General features: G+C 37.0%; 2 protein-coding genes and 1 pseudogene across 3 annotated transcripts; 2 read left to right on the top strand and 1 right to left on the bottom strand.

Annotated features, from left to right (window-relative positions):
• The first annotated feature begins 1,112 nt into the window (after window positions 1-1,112).
• Window positions 1,113-4,102, top strand: LOC147274523 (heavy metal-associated isoprenylated plant protein 7-like; annotated as a pseudogene). Its single transcript, XR_015119709.1, has 6 exons — window positions 1,113-1,121; window positions 1,236-1,533; window positions 1,658-1,744; window positions 3,569-3,687; window positions 3,809-3,896; window positions 4,095-4,102. The product of XR_015119709.1 is annotated as a heavy metal-associated isoprenylated plant protein 7-like (transcript).
• On the bottom strand, window positions 4,040-6,110 carry LOC147274522 (UDP-arabinopyranose mutase 1-like). Its single transcript, XM_086228641.1, has 4 exons — window positions 5,775-6,110; window positions 5,292-5,542; window positions 4,989-5,157; window positions 4,040-4,753 (listed from the first exon to the last, which is right to left on the bottom strand). Exons 1-4 carry the CDS (start codon window positions 6,108-6,110, stop codon window positions 4,409-4,411), a joined length of 1,101 nt encoding a protein of 366 aa, XP_086084767.1. The 3' UTR covers window positions 4,040-4,408.
• Window positions 6,111-14,915: 8,805 nt separating this feature from the next.
• Window positions 14,916-17,243, top strand: FP3 (farnesylated protein 3). Its single transcript, XM_086228642.1, has 5 exons — window positions 14,916-15,088; window positions 15,203-15,500; window positions 15,625-15,830; window positions 15,949-16,036; window positions 16,549-17,243. The coding sequence occupies exons 1-5, from the start codon at window positions 15,080-15,082 to the stop codon at window positions 16,968-16,970; spliced, it is 1,023 nt and encodes a 340-aa protein (XP_086084768.1). The 5' UTR covers window positions 14,916-15,079; the 3' UTR covers window positions 16,971-17,243.
• The last annotated feature ends 1,225 nt before the right edge of the window (window positions 17,244-18,468 follow it).

Raw genomic sequence — 18,468 nt, 5'->3', positions numbered from 1 at the left:
GGCCTATAGGCTATAGATAAGATAACATTTGCAGCCAATTCTACCAACCTACCGTGCATTGCCAGCACAGTGCCTCACGTGCCCTGACCCCCTGCTCAAAGTGTTCTACAAATCACATTCAATTTGTCGCCTATGTGGGTCAAGAAGGGGAAATCATTTCCAAGGCTGTAATTTTGCAGTTTACTTATTTTTTTCAAATATTAAGAAATTTATTTTTTAGTAAAAGAAAATCTATCAGAAAGAACCCAATTGTCTGCCCATTAGGCAGAAAGTAATAAATTAACACTAGCAATTAACATGTACATCCAAAAATCTAATACTAGCCGTTCAAGGTAAACCAAGTCTTAGCTAGCAAACCATGGATTTATAATTTTAAAGCCAACTTTTTAAAGCTTAAACCAAGGAAGTATATCCCATCATTGAAAAAGAAAACAAAATAAATAAATAAATAAATGCAGTACAAAACGTTAGCACTAGTAATTTTAATACAAGAGAAATACCAAAAGTATGAAACTGAAATTCTAAACCTTGGATTTTCATATCTGGTCTCACTTAATTTTTATGTGAACTTTATTAACACAGATTGTCTTGACGAAAAAAAGAAAAAGAAGCACAGATTTTGTAATTTATTAGTTCCATTAATCATGTGATTAGAAAGATAAACACCAAAAATTTGTGATAGGTAAGAATTTTTTTTATAGCAAAAAACAGAGCAGCGCAAGTTGTAGAAAATTCCGAAAAGGTCCCAAAAGATGCAAAGCCAATTTTCTGAAGCAGGTCCGTTCTGGGTAGCACGTGGCCCATATACAATGCCACGTCAGGGGGCTTAGAAATAGACGATGATGATTTAGAAGAACCGAGTGGCCTCAGATCTGATGGTCCAGAAGAGTTTCTCTCATGAAATAGAGCTACACAAACTAGAAAACTAGAAACTCACTTTATACAGAGCAACCAAAAAAAAAAAACAGAGAAGCCCATTACTCTCTCTCTCTCTCATTCTCTCAATTGCACACATACAGTCATACAGAGAAAGCTGAAAGCTGAAAGCTGATTTCCTCCGTCCAAGACCACAAGAGAGTAAATTAAACCAAAACCAATTAAACTAGACACCAATGGGGGAGGTCCTACTCCTACAATCCTTAAACAATCTTTTGTTTTTATATGCTTGGTTTTCATGGTCTGCATCCTTTTGATTATTGGGGTTCTCATATCTGGGTTTGGTTGTGTTTGTTTAGGAAGAAAAGAAGCCAGAGGAGAAGAAAATGGAGGAGAAAAAGGCAGAGGAGGAGGTGAAGAAACCAGAGGAGAAGAAGGACAAGTAGAAAGAGGAGGAGAAACCAGCTCCAGCTGAAGAGAAGAAGGAGGAGAAGAAAGCGGAGGGTAAAGATGGCAAAGAGGCCAACAAAGACCAAGCAGCTGCTGCTGATGCTACTCCTCCTCCGCCACCACCGCCTCAAGAGGTTGTGCTCAAGGTTTATATGCATTGTGAAGGGTGTGCTAGAAAGGTCAAGAGGTGCCTCAAAGGCTTTCCAGGTTGGGCTCAGATTTGCTCTGTTTTTTTGTGTTTGTGTTAATATGTCTCTGTGGATGTGTGTTTGTTTGTTTGTTGTTGTTATTGGGTTTAATGGGTTAATGGGTTGTTTTTGTTTAATTTCAGGGGTTGAAGATGTGAGCACAGATTGCAAGACTCACAAGGTGGTTGTAAAGGGTGAGAAGGCTGATCCCATTAAGGTGCTTGAGAGATGTTTGTGGATAAATCCACATGGATTAAATGGCCAATCACAAACCAACACGTGACCCACCAGGTCCCATTTTTTGCTCTGACTTTTCAAATAGTCAACTTGGTTAGACCCAGCCATCTGTGTCATCATCTTAGCTCAGCAAATGCCAACAACATGTACATCTGAGATCGGCTCTTACCTCCGGGTTACCCATGTCCGATCCGAACCGACATTGGGATCCACCAGGAATTTGAGAGATTATCTTTTTCGGACACCATCAGTTCGGCTCAGATCTGGAGATCATCTTTCTCCAGTCACATCTCAACCATTGGTTCGGCTCGGCCCAGACCAATGACCGATCACGATTAGACGTGCTTCGACAATCTTGTCACCACCTGATCATCTCAACCATTGGTTCGGCTCGGCCCGGACCAATGACCGATCACGATCAGACGTGCTTCGACAATCTTGTCACCACCTGATCATCTCAACCATTGGTTCGGCTCGGCCCGGCCCAATGACCGATCACGATCAGACGTGCTTCGACAATCTTGTCACCACCTGATCATCTCAACCATTGGTTCGGCTCGGCCCGGACCAATGACCGATCACGATCAGACGTGCTTCGACAATCTTGTCACCACCTGATCATCTCAACCATTGGTTCGGCTCGGCCCGGCCCAATGACCGATCACGATCAGACCTACTTCGACAATCTTGTCACCAATCTTGTCACCACCTGATCATCTCAACCATTGGTTCGGCTCGGCCCGGACCAATGACCGATCACGATCAGACGTGCTTTGACAATCTTGTCACCCCCTGATCATCTCAACCATTGGTTCGGCTCGGCCCGGCCCAATGACCGATCACGATCAGACATGCTTCGACAATCTTGTCACCACCTGATCATCTCAACCATTGGTTCGGCTCGGCTCGGCCCGGACCAATGACCGATCACGATCAGACGTGGATCTCCACATCACCACATCAACTCAGTCCATTCCATTCCCAGTTCGGATCGGCTCGGCTTTGGTGATCGTCATCTCAGAACCTAGTTGCGGCCGGATTTCACTTGAGAGGATCACTGCACTACCTACCTAATCGGCTTGGCCGACTTGTCTAAATCCGATCCGATCACACATGGGTTTCACGTCTACACGTGAGGACATGTGTTCGGATCGGCTCGGCCTCCCACCGCCATCCTAAAGAAGATCACGTTGGGACGAACCGCCATACTCATGCACCTGACGTGACTCTCTGACAGATAAGACATTTCAGCTCACAGCCATGACTATTGGGGCATTCCACCTGATCTTCCATCCTTGCATTCAATGCAGCATTGAATGCAAAGGAGGTGAGTAGCTGTGCATGCTACTAGTTATGACCGAACGCGTGGATCTCTCTCAGCCACTCAATCACATGCAGGTAACTTACTCTCCACACCTTCCCTTGTCTATATAAACCAACTTATATGCACAAAGCCAGGATCCCATCCATCCAGCCATCACAAAGCAAACACTTGCACAAACTTTGGCTTACCAAAAACACACTTGGACTTGCTGAGAATAAACCCAGAACATTTGCCTTGTTCTTCCCATTCTCCCAAGTTCATCACATGTTCTTCCTCACTTCCATTCAAACACCATCAAACACACATCACTGACTTCATCATCGGAGCGTGTTTGGCTGGTACCACACCGGTCCATCTCCTTTGATCTTGTGTTTGTCTACAGGAAGATCTCAATCAACATCCACGTCATCATCCGGCAAGGCTTCTGATCAGCCAAGTCACCACCTCTAAGTTATTGCATCTACCTTACGGGAATTTTGCATCAACAAGAGAGTTCAGAGGAAGAGTCACAGACAGGTTGAGCTTCTGTCTCTCATTCCAAAACCACCAGCTGAGGAGGAGAAGAAGCCTGAGGAGAAAGAGAAGCCCAAGGAAGAAGAAAAGAAAGAAGAGGTCAGTACACTATGGAAACTCAAGCTTTTCATTTTCCGAATTGTTTTTTTTTTCTTCACCATTTTTGTAAATTATTTCTTTATTTTTTGTGGGGTTCAATTATTTTGTTATGCTGTTGCAGCCTCAGGTTATCACAGTTGTGCTAAAGGTTCACATGCATTGTGATGCCTGTGCACAAGAAATCAAGAAACGCATACACAGAATGAAAGGTACATGCTCAACTCTGTTTTCTTCTGTTTTCCAGATAAAAATTAAAAAATATAAACTGAAAAATGGTCAATAATTAATTTCTAGATTTTGGTTCATGCAATTCTGTCTTTCATTAATCAAGAAAATATAGTATAACTCAATAATAGAAAAAATCAGGATTTAGTAACAGTATAATCATTTAGAGATGTCTTTCCCAGGACCCTGACTTAGTCACATTTCAACGATTTCATGTTCCCAAAGGAAAACTTTTCTTGCTCTTGTGTCAAAAAGCAGTCGTTAAGATTGAGATAGAAAACCAAGTGCCCAGTACTTCTTAATTTGTTCTTCAATGAAGTTCACTACCATTTGAAGAGAGGTAAAATAACAATTCTCTGATAAGAAATATTGATTAAAAGCAAAGCATGCAGGCAAATAGTGATAGCAAAACACAAAACACCTAAAGCAACTAAAAATAAGATACAGGAAAATGATATCTGATCACAACCATAAAAGGCCATTTATAATTAACTGTCTACTGCATAACACCATTTGGTTGAGCCACAGCCGCTGTTTGTGCTGGTGGGTTCAGCTCATTCCAAGCTTCAATCCAAGTAACCATGGCATCCCCAAGCTTGTGAAAGTAAGGATCAAGAGGGCCAAGCTTTTCCTTGACCTTGTTGGCAAGCTCAATGTAGCATTCAGAGACACTTGTGCACTCTTTTGGGAGCACGATTGACTGGAAAAATGGAATCATATCTTCCTGCCAGTATATGCCTTTGTACTCTTTCTTCAGATTCACAAATGGGTTGCTTGCCTTGCTATGCCATATGTATGGCAGCCCTGTCTTAACCCCCAGACCCAAATGGTCACAAATCACCTGAAAAACATATCATTGTCCAAATTGACCAAAATTAATTTCAGGTATAATGGAAGTAATTAATTATAAGTATATTGTCAAGTACAAGAAAAAGAATATCAGAATAAAATAAGGAGGTTTTCTCTAATGCGAGATGTTGAATGTGGAAACATTGCGGGATGTGAGGGAGTGTTTGCTCGAATGGAGCATTGAGTGCTCGAACGCTCACTCGCATCCCGCATGGGGATTAGATTACCTTGGCACACCAACCAGCCCACATGTCATCATATCTACCAATGGGTTGACCATCACCCATAAGCCCAAAATACATGGCTGGGCCTATCAGCTCCCTGTCAAAAGCCAGGTTCATCCCACACATTGGAAAAAGGGTGCCTTTGGGGATTGTCATCACAGCATCCACATACCTACATAAACTAAAAAACACTCAATCCTCAATTACTTTGGGCCATACCCAAAAAATAATTAAATGCTTGAAATTATTGTTACAAAATATATGGGAATTAATTAATTTTATTAAATAGGTTAATAATATTGTAACCTGGTGTTGCGCTCAAGAGGCTTGACCAGCTGAGTTGGAGCATCGTAGTCAGGGATGTTGAGCCAAAGCCCATGAGAAATGGCAGTGGGCACACCTTCTCTTAGGCTAAATGGGTACCCACGGACAAAGTCCGACCCTTTTGTAAATGGGTCATAGAGTGTGTTGAAGAACAATGGTGTTGATGGTGTCAGCAGGTTCCTGATGTGTTGTTCCAATGCATTTATCTCTTTGCCACTTGGATCCTTGGCCACCTTTAATTAATGTTTCAAAAATAGAAAAAAAGAAAAAAGAAAGATGTCAACACATAATTAATAATGTGAATACATAATTTATGATACATGCATGAATATTAATACATTCATAATCTATGATACATGCATGAATATTAACACATAAATTATTTAATAAGAAGATTTGATGAATCTAGCATTATTGAGATTATATATGCATGGGATGGGACTTGGGAGAGCATGCAAGACTTACAAAGCAATCGTCGTCAATGGTGAAGACGTACTTCTTCTTGGAGACCAAGAAACCAAAGCAGCGACAAGCAGAGTCTTTAAAAGAAATGCAGGTGGCCTTGGGACCCAGGAGCTTGTTGACGTGGTTCCGATTGTAGAGCTCGTAGTCGAAGCCATGGGGGACGTTGATGGCGTTGGTGGGGTCGCCATCTTGGACAATGATGAGGTGGTAGGGCTGGAAGAAAGGCCTCCACATCTCCAAGAAGTCAAGGTTTCTGATGGTTGGGATCACTATGTCTAGCTCGTCTTTCAGCTCAGCTGCTACTGAACTTGCTGTTGCCATTGCTGGTTTGGCCATCTTCAGAGAGATAGATTGTTCAATAGCTTGTTGTGGTTGGAATTAATGGATGGGAATTTATATATAGTTGGGAAGAGGAGCGTATATATATATATATATAGCTAGCTCTGGTTAATTAATTTATGAGTGTAACGAGGAAAAGGTGAATGCAAAGACAAGACTTGGGTATTGGGGTGCTTGAGTTGTGATTTTCTAGCTTTTGGTAACTAGGAAACTCTCGTGACCCATTTTCTCTCATTGGGTACAAAGTTAAAGATCACACCACACTACACCTATTAGGTAAATTTGAATGTTTTTTTACACCAAATCTTCGAACGTTTCACTTAATTATGCTCACATTAATTGTCTCACTTTTTCTTTCTATTGGTCAGTTGTGATTTACTTGACACCTTCTGCGCTTGTGTTTGTGTTATCAGTTATCACAGAATCAAATGTGGGCAAGTAAAAACGTTTTCTACTACGTACTTTCATATGTAATACATATGAAAGCAATTATATATAATATAATGGGAGCGTTTTAGATGAATGCTGTATTGCAGTTCCACGTTTTGGGTTGGGGCTGTTGACACATGCATGTATTTTCCGTGACGATGACCTAGGGTTTAAGGTTGGAGCGTACACGTGGCAATCAGAGATTGAGGAAGACACTAAGATCCCCCATAAGTTGTCTTCACTGACTCTTCTAATGGGCCTGAGACCCAAGACCATATAGGTAATGGACCCACAATCTATAAAGCCTTGCTTGATTCCATCAATGAGGAAATTGTGGAGTTAGCTTCAATTGAGCGCTAAGGATGATTAAACAAGAGAAAAGGTTTGATAAAGTCCAAGGATCCATGAGTTAGCTGTATTAATGCCTAAGCATTTCAATCACAAATGCCCAAATGAGTTACTTTTTGTGTTACACAAGTTAAGTGCAAACCATCCACAAGAAAAAAGGTCACAAAATCAATAAATACTCATATATATGTGATTCATATGACGCCGTATATAATATGAGAGATATATGTAAGACTAACAACCAAAATCAATGGAGCCTGAAAGTTCGGGATCGTTTACAAATTGTATTCAATTACAATGACAGACTATATTTTACTATATGAAATTTTTAATTAGACCTTCTTAATATGACTTGCTATAATTAATATTTTAGACTCGTGATTTTGTACAAAATAATCTTAATTCAATGTACTTTTTTCAACAAAAAAAAATCAATATAATTCAATTAAGTATAATACAGTCCAATCCAATGCAATGTATCAAACGGGTCAAAGTCTCAAGCACACCAAAAGACCTGTGTGTTTCCCATCTCATTTTCAAATATATTTCTTGTTGTCTGCCACCTTGTTCAGCACATGGGCTACTACTATTTAGGGATTCAAGTGACTGGCCCAATTTCGAATTACCTTTCATATTGGGCCCCAAGCTTTATTGCAAGCCGATGATACATTGGATCTGTACAGATAACACCACGTTATATAGTAGAGAAAAACTTACGTATTAGGAATGCATATATTTTATGTGTTTATTTATTTCATCACATTTTAGGTCATGTAATGAGAGAAATAAAAATAATAAATATATACATCTATTACATAAAGTTTTACTCTTAATAATAAATTCAACCCAAATGCAAATTCACTGATTATGTACTAGTTGTCTTATGTGTTTCCTCTATGTTAACAAATCATGTGAAATTTTGCTTGATCTACCCCTCAAATAAATATTGGATTAAAAATTAACATCTAATATCACATGCCTTAATTTAGGCTATTTTATTTATGTTTGTTGGCTAATCGCCAACACTATGAATTTTTATTTGGTTAAATAGTAATTACATATATAGCCTAGGAAGATTAATTAATAATTAGATTCTCCAATCCTATGGTACGTTTATCACATTAATTAGCTTCCTTTTATTATAAGGATTAATTTGCATTGTGTAGAGTGTAGACAATATATATTGGTAGGTATGCATGGGTGATGATGGGTCACATCCGATTTGTTTTTCCTTGGGAGTAATCAAGTAACTTGAAGGGGGCATGTGTTTATGGGCCTCAAAATGCTCTTGTGCAGTGACAACTCAGCGTTGGATGGGTGCATATACCATGTTTAATTGGGCCCCCAATGCCCAATGGGCTCCATCACATGTATAGCATGTCAAAATCGTACCTTTTTATGTTAGGCTTTCCTCGGACATTGTATCTTTAGGTGCTATATTGCTATTATCGATCAGTACGGATTTTGCAGAATTAAATGGGTCTCTATGCAATGGTTTTTGAACGATGCCCTTTGCATTACATGTCTAATTTGTATGCAAGTATAATATGTAGATAAAGTTGAAAAGACATATAGATCGATGTGATATTTCTCTTGTACAAGGTCTTAATTCGAATTCTTCTTAATTTAGATGAGAGGTATGGTGAACTAGATTTCCAGCTAGACTGATGGCCCAACATTGGAGCCCAATCTATCCACAAGCAGACAGGATGTCCCTTTTCATTGTTCTGAGATTTTTAAGAAGATGATCAAAGGCAGGCAACAAAGCAAACAATTTCAAGAAGCTGGTGGCCAGTTCTAGACTTATAGTGTTTTAAAAACTGCAAATTAGTGGTTGTTTTGTGGGTTAGGGCCATTTCTTGCGAGCCACATATTTACGGGTCAATTTCTTATCACAATGTTGGGAGAAAAAATGCTGGGTCAAGTAATTTTAACATGCCCAAAGTTTTTTGTGACGTGGAATTGTTTTAGTGAACCTCGGTTTCTTTATTCCACGTGTCAAAAAGATAACGGAGATTATGACATGCACGTGACGTGGTGAACGAACAATTTAGTTAAAAACATACATAAATTATTGAGTTGTTTGGAAAGAAAGTAGAGCTCTAGACTCTTCAAGCAAAGATAAAAAGGGATGGGAAAAAAAGGATACAAACAAAATATGTGTTTATTAATCATGATAATTCGTTTTAGACAGGCTCATGATCACATGGAAAACAATCCCGTTTCAACGGGAAAAGACAGGGTAATTAACGTGGTTTTGATGTGCAAGATTGGTCATCTTTTTTGTACATTGCAACATCGATCATGTTCATGGTTTCATGCATATCATGATCATCTACTCGTGGCAATCTGGCATGCAGTGCATGCAAATTTACAAAGGAAATTAGGAAGATCTCACTGGTTGCATGCATGCATGCTCTACCAAATTATAGAAACTCACTGCGATATATGCTGGTGGATATATGACTGGGGCCTCTGTCTACGTACCTAGTCAATTAGTCATTATCTCCGTTCGAAAAGGCAATGGACTTATGGCCATTTGTTACACATGATACTCATACCCTTATTGGAAAGATTCCAACTTCAACTTGTTAGCTGAACAATGGACTTATGGCCATTTGAAGTTGACTGTATAATGATACATCTTTTAAAAAATGACCATTATTTTCACTATATATAGTGGAGTCAATAGGATTATGTATGTATTCTAAACAAAGTTCCTTCAATCTTAGAGCCTCGTAAAACAATGAGCTAGCTAGCTTATTATAATCCACAATGTGCAAGCACTAAAGTATGCAATATCAAATCAAAGTCATATCATATCAAATTGGCACCCAAACACATCCAACTTATAATCGTGTAAATCGATCGAGTCGAGCCAAATGTCTCTTCCAAATAATTCCCACTTGGATCAGCATATCCCATCAGCCATCACGTAGCACCATTCATTTGTGGCATCTGAGTCAACATTAATAGTATTGGCCACCCTTCTGAACATTGGATCCGCCCACCTAGATATTGACTCATTTATTTGATAATTAACAGTCACATTAACGTAAACTATACATGTTTTTGGCGAATATATCCCAGTCCATTTTTCAGAGATATATGATTCCCAATTCCCATCTATCTTTCTAATTATGGGTCCAATAACAATTATATTAGTGACAAGAAAAAGTTTTGGTGATCTGTAATTTGTTTGAGTCCTGACCATTTTTCAGATTAATGTTCGACCTTTTCCCCATTCTAGCTCACTGGTTTTTCGGACCATGCCTCGTCAGGTTGGAGGCACCATTATTAGATACGTATGTAACTTTTGTCATATATTAGATAGTTGAGGAATTGAGGATGACAATTATATCGATCTGTTTTGAGAAAGCTAAGGCTCCGTTTGGTATCTAATTCAAAAAATATTTTAAAAAATTATCGTTTATTTTGAAAATATAAATTTTGAGGAACAATTTTTATAATTTAAATATCTGTTTGGTATGAAATAGCAAGTAAACTCCTAATTCCTCTTATCCACTCAATTAAGCACACATGTGATGAAAAATTCTCATTATTCGTAAACCAAAACAAAGCAGAACGACCATGGGTACGTGGAATTGGCAAGTTGTCTATGACTTTCTCAGCAACCAAACAGAAAATTGGTTTTGCTTGCCTCTGGATCTGAGACTCTTCTGAAATCTGAAACTCTCTCTCTCTCTCTCTCTCTCTCTCTCTCTCTCTCTCTCTCTCTCTCTCTCTCTCTCTCTCTCTCTCTCTCTCTCTCTCTCTCCCATTCTCTCTGTCTGTGTATGGCTAGTAGTGTGAGTTTTTGCTCTGGTGGTGAGGCAGAGAAGACGTGCGAAAGAAAAACGATATTTAATCATTTTTAGAAAAGGAATTGTTTTTTAATTTTTTTCATATTCTCATTAAAAATAATCTACTAAACACATTTTTAAAATTTAAAAACAATCTTGTGTTTTTAAATACAGAAAATAATTTTTAAATAGGATACCAAACGACCTGAATTCTCAAAGAGAATTATATTAACGAAAGAAATTCTTTAATTATGATTTTTTGCCGACTTTTAAAATTAAGCTTAAATCGTGCTATTCTAATTTTAAAAAAATAGTACGCATATCCCTCTTCTTTTCTTAAAAGGTGAAGAAAATTTATATTGCTTAATCTTCTATAGAATTTTCTTGATCTTTTTATATACATTTATAATAAAAATTAGATCTTAATGAAGCCGGAGATCGATTGCTATTTACACTTCTCAATAAAATTTTGTAAAAAATTATTAAAAACAGTGTAACATTGTAGTTTATACCAATGTAGGAATTGATATATATGACTTTCTTTAAAGTGTTCGATCATTTCCTATTTGATTTCCTTGTTTAGAATTTGATGGAGCTAGCATAGCACTCTATTGTTTGACCCCTTTCTTAATTTCTCACCAAACTATCAATTAAAGCTACATGCATTTGATATAAACAAAAAGAATCTAATTAATCTATCACCTACCCAAGCAACCACATGATCGATCATCTTGGATCTTTTCCATTTCCTCTTCGTTCATTGTTTCTATTGTATATATTACGAGTTTTTAGGTGGGTGGTTAACTCATGCTGAAGACGCCTGCAGTTGGCTAATTAGAGAGAGAGAGAGAGAGAGAGAGAGAGAGAGAGAGAGGGCTTCGTTTTGTAGCTAGCCTCTAATTTTGCATGCTCTCAAAACTTGATACGTGTCAATTTGAACAGCCATGCATGTCTATGTATATTAGTTGTATTCAATCTCTCAGCTAGTTTGCATGGTGCCACGTATCCAGAAGTGGGTCAGTGTACCATAAATGTAGGACACCTGTATATGCATGCATGTAATTAGGAGGAAATTAAATCCAAAATGCAAGGTGCATGGGTGTTGGCCGGTGTTGGGGGGCCAATAACTGAAACCCCTAATCTCTGTCTTAAATCTTAATCCAAATTATATAATATTGACGTGGAACTGTGGAAGTCTTTAGTTTTAGTTTTAATTATCACCTAGCTAATAACCTAAAATTTATTTTATCAACTTAATTCAACATCATCATTTTTATTATGATCTCCTTATTCATTGTCACACCAAACTTCCAAATACACAAATTAATATATATATATATATAATCTAATTGTTACTTTTGCAAAGCTTATTTATTCAACATCATTTAATTTGTGTACGTACGTATAATCCTTTTACAATATTCGATCATTATGAATTCGTGCATGCAATATGGGTTTATAATATATATAGGTTATAAAAGCTTCAACATTATCCTGAAAATGGATTTCCTTATCTTTGAGATATTGTGATTCAGCTTCGTCCTCACCAGAGAATTAAATTAAACTTGAAAAAAAAGATAAATATATTCCAGGAAAAAAAAAAAAAAACCAAGGTACATGCATCTATAATAACAAAGAATATTCCTATATATATATTTACTGGCGTGGACTTCTTTATTTTTTTACTTAAAATGTTACAAACCTAAATTACCTGCTGGCCATTAGGATGTCACCTTGTACAGGGGACATAGCTAGATTTCTTGAATTTGAGATTAATTTCTGCTGAAGATTCCTTTTATTGAGTCCATTTTTTATTTCAATTTCTTGGATTTAAATAAGTCTTTTCTTTTTCTCTGCAAGAAGATTTAAATAAGTTGATACCCAAAAACATTAAATAAACTTGTTATTTCGTCCTCTGTACTTCTATTAAAAGAACTCGTCTAATTTAATGCAACCCTAAGGTTTGAAAGTCTGTCAAATTCTTGTATTATATTAATAGTTAAGTACATTAGTTTTACAGCAGTGTGGAGCTTAGCAGAGTTATGAGAGTTTGATTCTCGCTCTCCTTGACATACTATTTTAAGAGGTTAATTTTGTTGTCATAGTCCCATTTTCGCTCCCAACAACTTCAAATATTTGAATACTATTGTTGAATTCCATTAGCTTTTGAAAGCTTTCCCTAAGATTGTTAAGAATTTGCTATTAATTTAGTTATATTTTTTCATAATATTATAAAAATTATAAATTAAATTTTTCTCCTCAAATAAAAATAAATATAAAAAATTTCACAAAACAAACACATCCTATTCCAAAGATGTACCATGCATGCATGTGATTGTATCATTGTTGATATAATTAGAATTGTGATAGCCTAGTGAAGCACATGATGGTAAGCCTACAACTTGGTTTCTTGGTACTTGGTATTTGGTAATGTACATCTAAGGTTTGTGGATTCTCTAATTATGACCCCATAATCAAAAACCTTTCAAATCTATTGAAATCATAAATCTGGCATATCTCAGCAGGGCCTTTGAGGCCATTAATACGCACACATGTACTTCAGCAATCATGCTTAATTTACAGTCAAGTTTTTCATTTATAATTTTCCTAACTTGGAAATTCCACAGGTCAAGCAATAAAGACCAAATTAAATACGCAGTGACTTAATTAATTACCAGCCTACCATGCATTGCCAGCACAGTGCCTCACGTGCCCTGACCCCTGCTCTAAGTGTTGTACAAATCACATTCCATTTGTGGCCTATCTGGGTCAACAAGGTGAAATCATTACGAGGCTGTCATTTTGCAATTTACTTCTTTTTCAAATATTAAGAAATTTATTGTTTAGTAAAAGAAAATCTTATCAGAAAGAACCCAATTGTCTGACCCATTAGGCAGAAAGGAATAAATTAACACTAGCAATTAACATGTACATCCAAAAATCTAATACTAGCCGTTGAAGGCAATCCAAGTCTTAGCTTGCCAAAAAAAAAAAAAAAGCCAACTTTTTAAAGCTTTAAGGGCCAGTTTGGTATTGATGTGAGAAAAAACAGTTGTGAAGTAAAACAGCTGTGAAGTAAAGTCAGCTGTAAAGCAAAGCAGTTGAGTGTTTGGTAAACTATGTTTTCAAAAGTGCTGTGAGTGCAAAAAACAATATCAAAGTGTTTGGTAAATGTTAATGTAAAAGTGTTGTGACTGTGTATAATTACTAAAATGGACATGATGCTGAAAGTGTATTTCACTTATTTGTTTAGTAAAACTAAAATGTTTTTTTACTTATTTTTTAAATTTGTGGCTACAAATTTTTATTAGCATTAATTTTTTTAAGAACAACATTATTAAATAAGTATTCCTATTATTTTTTTAAGTATATTATAATTTTAATTGTACAAATAAAATATCATAATTAATTATCACAATATAAAATATAACTAACAATGGACATATTTTTTAATTTAAAATAAAAATTATAGAAATTAATAAGGGTAGTATGGGTAAAATAAAATATTCATTATTGTTGTGATTCACTGCAGTTTTCAAAAGCACCTAGAAACATGCTTTCTATTTTTGCTGTAGGGAGTTGAGAATTGTGGGGGAAAATAAATTTTTATTTTTTTACCAAACACCAAAACTGCTGTAGGTGATTGAGAATTGTCATTCACAGCAGCTTTTGGGTCCTTCACCGCAATCCCAAACGGGGCCTAAGTCTTTAACCAAGGAAGTAAATCCCATCATTGAAAAACAAAAAGTTAGGAATAGTAATTTTAATACAAGAGAAATACCAAAAGTAAGAAACTCAAATTCTAAACCTTGGATTTTCATATCTGGTCTCAATTTTTATGTGAACTTTATTAGCAGAAAAACTTTAATGCAGATTGTGTAATTTATCATTTCTATTATTCGGTCACCTTCATCACGTGATTAGAGAGATAGACACGAAAAATTTGTGACGGGTGAGAATTTTTCTTAAGAGCCAAAAAACAGAGCAGAGCAAGTTGTAGAAAATTCCGAAAAGGTCCCAAAAGAGGCATTGCCAATTTTCTGAAGCAGGTCCGTTCTGGGTAGCACGTGGCCCATATACAATGCCACGTCAGGAAGACTTAGAAATAGACGGTGATGATATAGAAGAACCGGAGTGGCCTCAGATCTGATGGTCCAGAAGAGTTTCTCTCATGAAATAGTGCTCTACAAACTAGAAAACTAGAAACTCAAAGTTTATACAGAGCAACAACAACAAAAAACAGAGAAGCCCATTACTCTCTCTCTCTCTCTCTCATTCCCTCACTTGCACACATACTGAGAAAGCTGAAAGCTGAAAGCTGATGATCTCCTCCATCCTAGACCACAAGAGAGTAAATTAAACCAAAACCAATTAAACTAGACACCAATGGGGGAGGTCCTACTCCTACAACCCTTAAACAATCTTTTGTTTTTATATGCTTGGTTTTCATGGTCTGCATCCTTTTGATTATTGGGGTTCTCATATCTGGGTTTGGTTGTGTTTGTTTAGGAAGAAAAGAAGCCAGAGGAGAAGAAAATGGAGGAGAAAAAGGCAGAGGAGGAGGTGAAGAAACCAGAGGAGAAGAAGGACAAGAAGAAAGAGGAGGAGAAACCAGCTGCAGCTGAAGAGAAGAAGGAGGAGAAGAAAGCAGAGGGTAAAGATGGCAAAGAGGCCAACAAAGACCAAGCAGCTGCTGCTGATGCTACTCCTCCTCCGCCACCACCGCCTCAAGAGGTTGTGCTCAAGGTTTATATGCATTGTGAAGGGTGTGCTAGAAAGGTCAAGAGGTGCCTCAAAGGCTTTCCAGGTTGGGCTCAGATTTGCTCTGTTTTTTTGTGTTTGTGTTAATATGTCTCTGTGGATGTGTGTTTGTTTGTTTGTTGTTGTTATTGGGTTTAATGGGTTAATGGATTGTTTTTGTTTAATTTCAGGGGTTGAAGATGTGAGCACAGATTGCAAGACTCAAAAGGTGGTTGTGAAGGGTGAGAAGGCTGATCCCATTAAGGTGCTTGAGAGAGTTCAGAGGAAGAGTCACAGACAGGTTGAGCTTCTGTCTCCCATTCCAAAACCACCAGCTGAGGAGGAGAAGAAGCCTGAGGAGAAAGAGAAGCCCAAGGAAGAAGAAAAGAAAGAAGAGGTCAGTACACTGAAACTCAAGCTTTTCATTTTCCGAATTGTTTTTTTTTTCTTCACCATTTTTGTAAATTATTTCTTTATTTTTTGTGGGGTTCAATTATTTTGTTATGCTGTTGCAGCCTCAGGTTATCACAGTTGTGCTAAAGGTTCACATGCATTGTGATGCCTGTGCACAAGAAATCAAGAAACGCATACAGAGAATGAAAGGTACATGCTCAACTCTGTTTTCTTCTGTTTTCCAGATAAAAAATAAAAACTGAAAAATGGTCATTAATTAATTTCTAGATTTTGGTTCATGCAATTCTGTCTTCCATAATTTTTTTTTTTTTTTTTTTATTATGAATGAGTTGGCAATTAGCGGTCTTCCCCTTTTATTGGTTGTGCAATGCAAATCCATCTGTAACTAAAGAAAATCACTTTCCTTCTAAATCTCTTTAAAAAGAGTTTAATTATTCTCTCACCAATTACCAATCTTTCAATGTCAATACATTCTTTCTCTTCAATAAAATATTAAATGATTAAATCCTTTTAGATTTCAATAAATTGGGTCCAATTCAAGTCAATTCAATTCCATTCATGACAAAATCCCACCAGTCCAACTTTCATTTATTAATTAAATCTTCAAACAACTTTCCAGTCCAACTTTTAATTTCTTTGTCTTTTCAAAATCTGATCTTACCTCTGCTTTTCTCTGCTTTTTCTTTTGTATCATTTTTTAGGGGTGGAATCAGCAGAACCAGATCTAAAGAGCTCACAGGTTACAGTAAAGGGTGTGTTTGATCCTCCCAAGCTGGTTGAGTACGTGCACAAAAGGACTGGGAAGCACGCAGATATTGTGAAGCAAGAGCCAGAAAAGAAGGACAAAGAAGAAGCCAAAGATGAGAAAAAAGGCGGTGAAGATGGAGACAAAGACAAGAAAAGTGAGGGTGGTGGTGGTGAGGCAGCAGCACCAGCAGAAGAGAACAAAGAAAAGAAAGGTGACAACAGTGATGGAGCTGCTGCTGCTGTTACAGAAGAGACCAAGGTGGTGGAGCTCAAGAAAAATGAGTACTACTACTACCCACCAAGGTACATGGAGTTCAATGCCTACCCCCCACAGATCTTCAGTGATGAGAACCCCAATGCCTGCTCTGTTATGTAAAAAGTGAGTAATGCCAAGGGTAGAATGGGAATGGGGAAAATGTTCAATATTTTGGGTGCTTGCTTTATTGCTGGCTCCCCTCTAACCCTGTCCTGTTCTACTACATGTCCCCTGTGTTACCCTGTTACTGTTACTGTGTAGTTTGATCTCTTCTTGCTTTCAACTGTGCTCTATCTACAGAGATATGCTGTGGAATTTTGTGAGGCTGTCTGCTTGTATTTTCATGTTAGTTGGTAACTTGTTATATATAAATATAAAACTAATAATTATATATATCATAAGTATAATGACATGTAAATATAAATCTTGTGCTTTTCTTGGGTACCTTTTAAGTCTTGGAATTTCCTTGGGAAGTCTTCTCACCCACTGTTTAAAAAAGTTGATGGGTGGTTATAAGAGGGTTGAAAAGTGATCAAAATGTATGAAACACAGACCTGGAGTTTCCAATTTTAGCACTTGCAGTGGTTGTGAATGTTCAACTCTGCATTGACCACAATTAAATAAGAAGAAGAATGAAGGGCAATGCCAATGGTTGGTTCATCTTGGTTGGGACAAATAGTTATAATTTGACAATAGCAATATCATTTTTAATGAATAGCATGTTGCTTATTGTAATGATGTGGTGGTCCATTTGTGAATCTGTACCTTCAGTAATAATAATAATATCACTTCTTAAATCAATAATGACATGTATAACTAGAGTCAGATCAACTGCTTGGCTATGCTAGATTGCTAGCATAAACTACCTTCCAAAATGACAAATGACTGCAACAATTTTAAATGGATCCAACCAACCACAGTGGTTTCATTAGGATGGTAAAAGCAAATCTACCAAAACCCCATCTTTTTTATAAATTCCATTTGGTGATGACTTGTGTTTTTCTGTGCCTTGTTTATTATGGCAACTGTGACATATTGAAGCCGTGGTTTTAACTTATCATAGTACTGTTTCCAATAATGATTTTTCTGCATCTACCTTTCTGTTCCATATTTCTAAGGGCTTTTTTTTTTTTTTTTTTTACCCTTTTTACCTTTCTTGATTTCATATGGGTTTCCACAAAACCATTATAAATATTTCACTTCCACCTAAATCTTGAAAATTCAACTTTTGGAAGACCACACTTTCCTCAAAATTTCCACATCCCTTAATTAAATTCATAGTTGGGTAGAAACCATGTTCCAATGTGCGGTTTCTGGGTACTTTTTTCTGTCAATCTTTGGTTCTTTGCTATATTATATATCCCCTGTACTAGAAACCCTGCTGCCAAGAGTACTAGAACAAGTGAACAACACACATAGTCTGGGAAAAGAGAAAAATTCTGTGTGATTCTGGGACACAGCAAAATGTCTGAAACAACCCTTGAAGGGCAGGTGGTTTTACACTTCTACCACTGATATATTCAAGTATACACTCTTTCCCATCCTGAAATCTTATATAAAAGTGGGATTAGGGCATGATCAGTGGGCCACATTGGACCAAATAATACAAATAGGTTCA

The sequence above is a fragment of the Dryas octopetala genome, chromosome 9 (genome assembly GCF_963921425.1).
Source record: "Dryas octopetala chromosome 9, drDryOcto1.1, whole genome shotgun sequence".
Taxonomy (NCBI): Eukaryota; Viridiplantae; Streptophyta; class Magnoliopsida; order Rosales; family Rosaceae; genus Dryas; species Dryas octopetala.
Note: the sequence above shows the minus strand (reverse complement) of the source record. Positions and strands in the feature narration are given on the sequence as shown.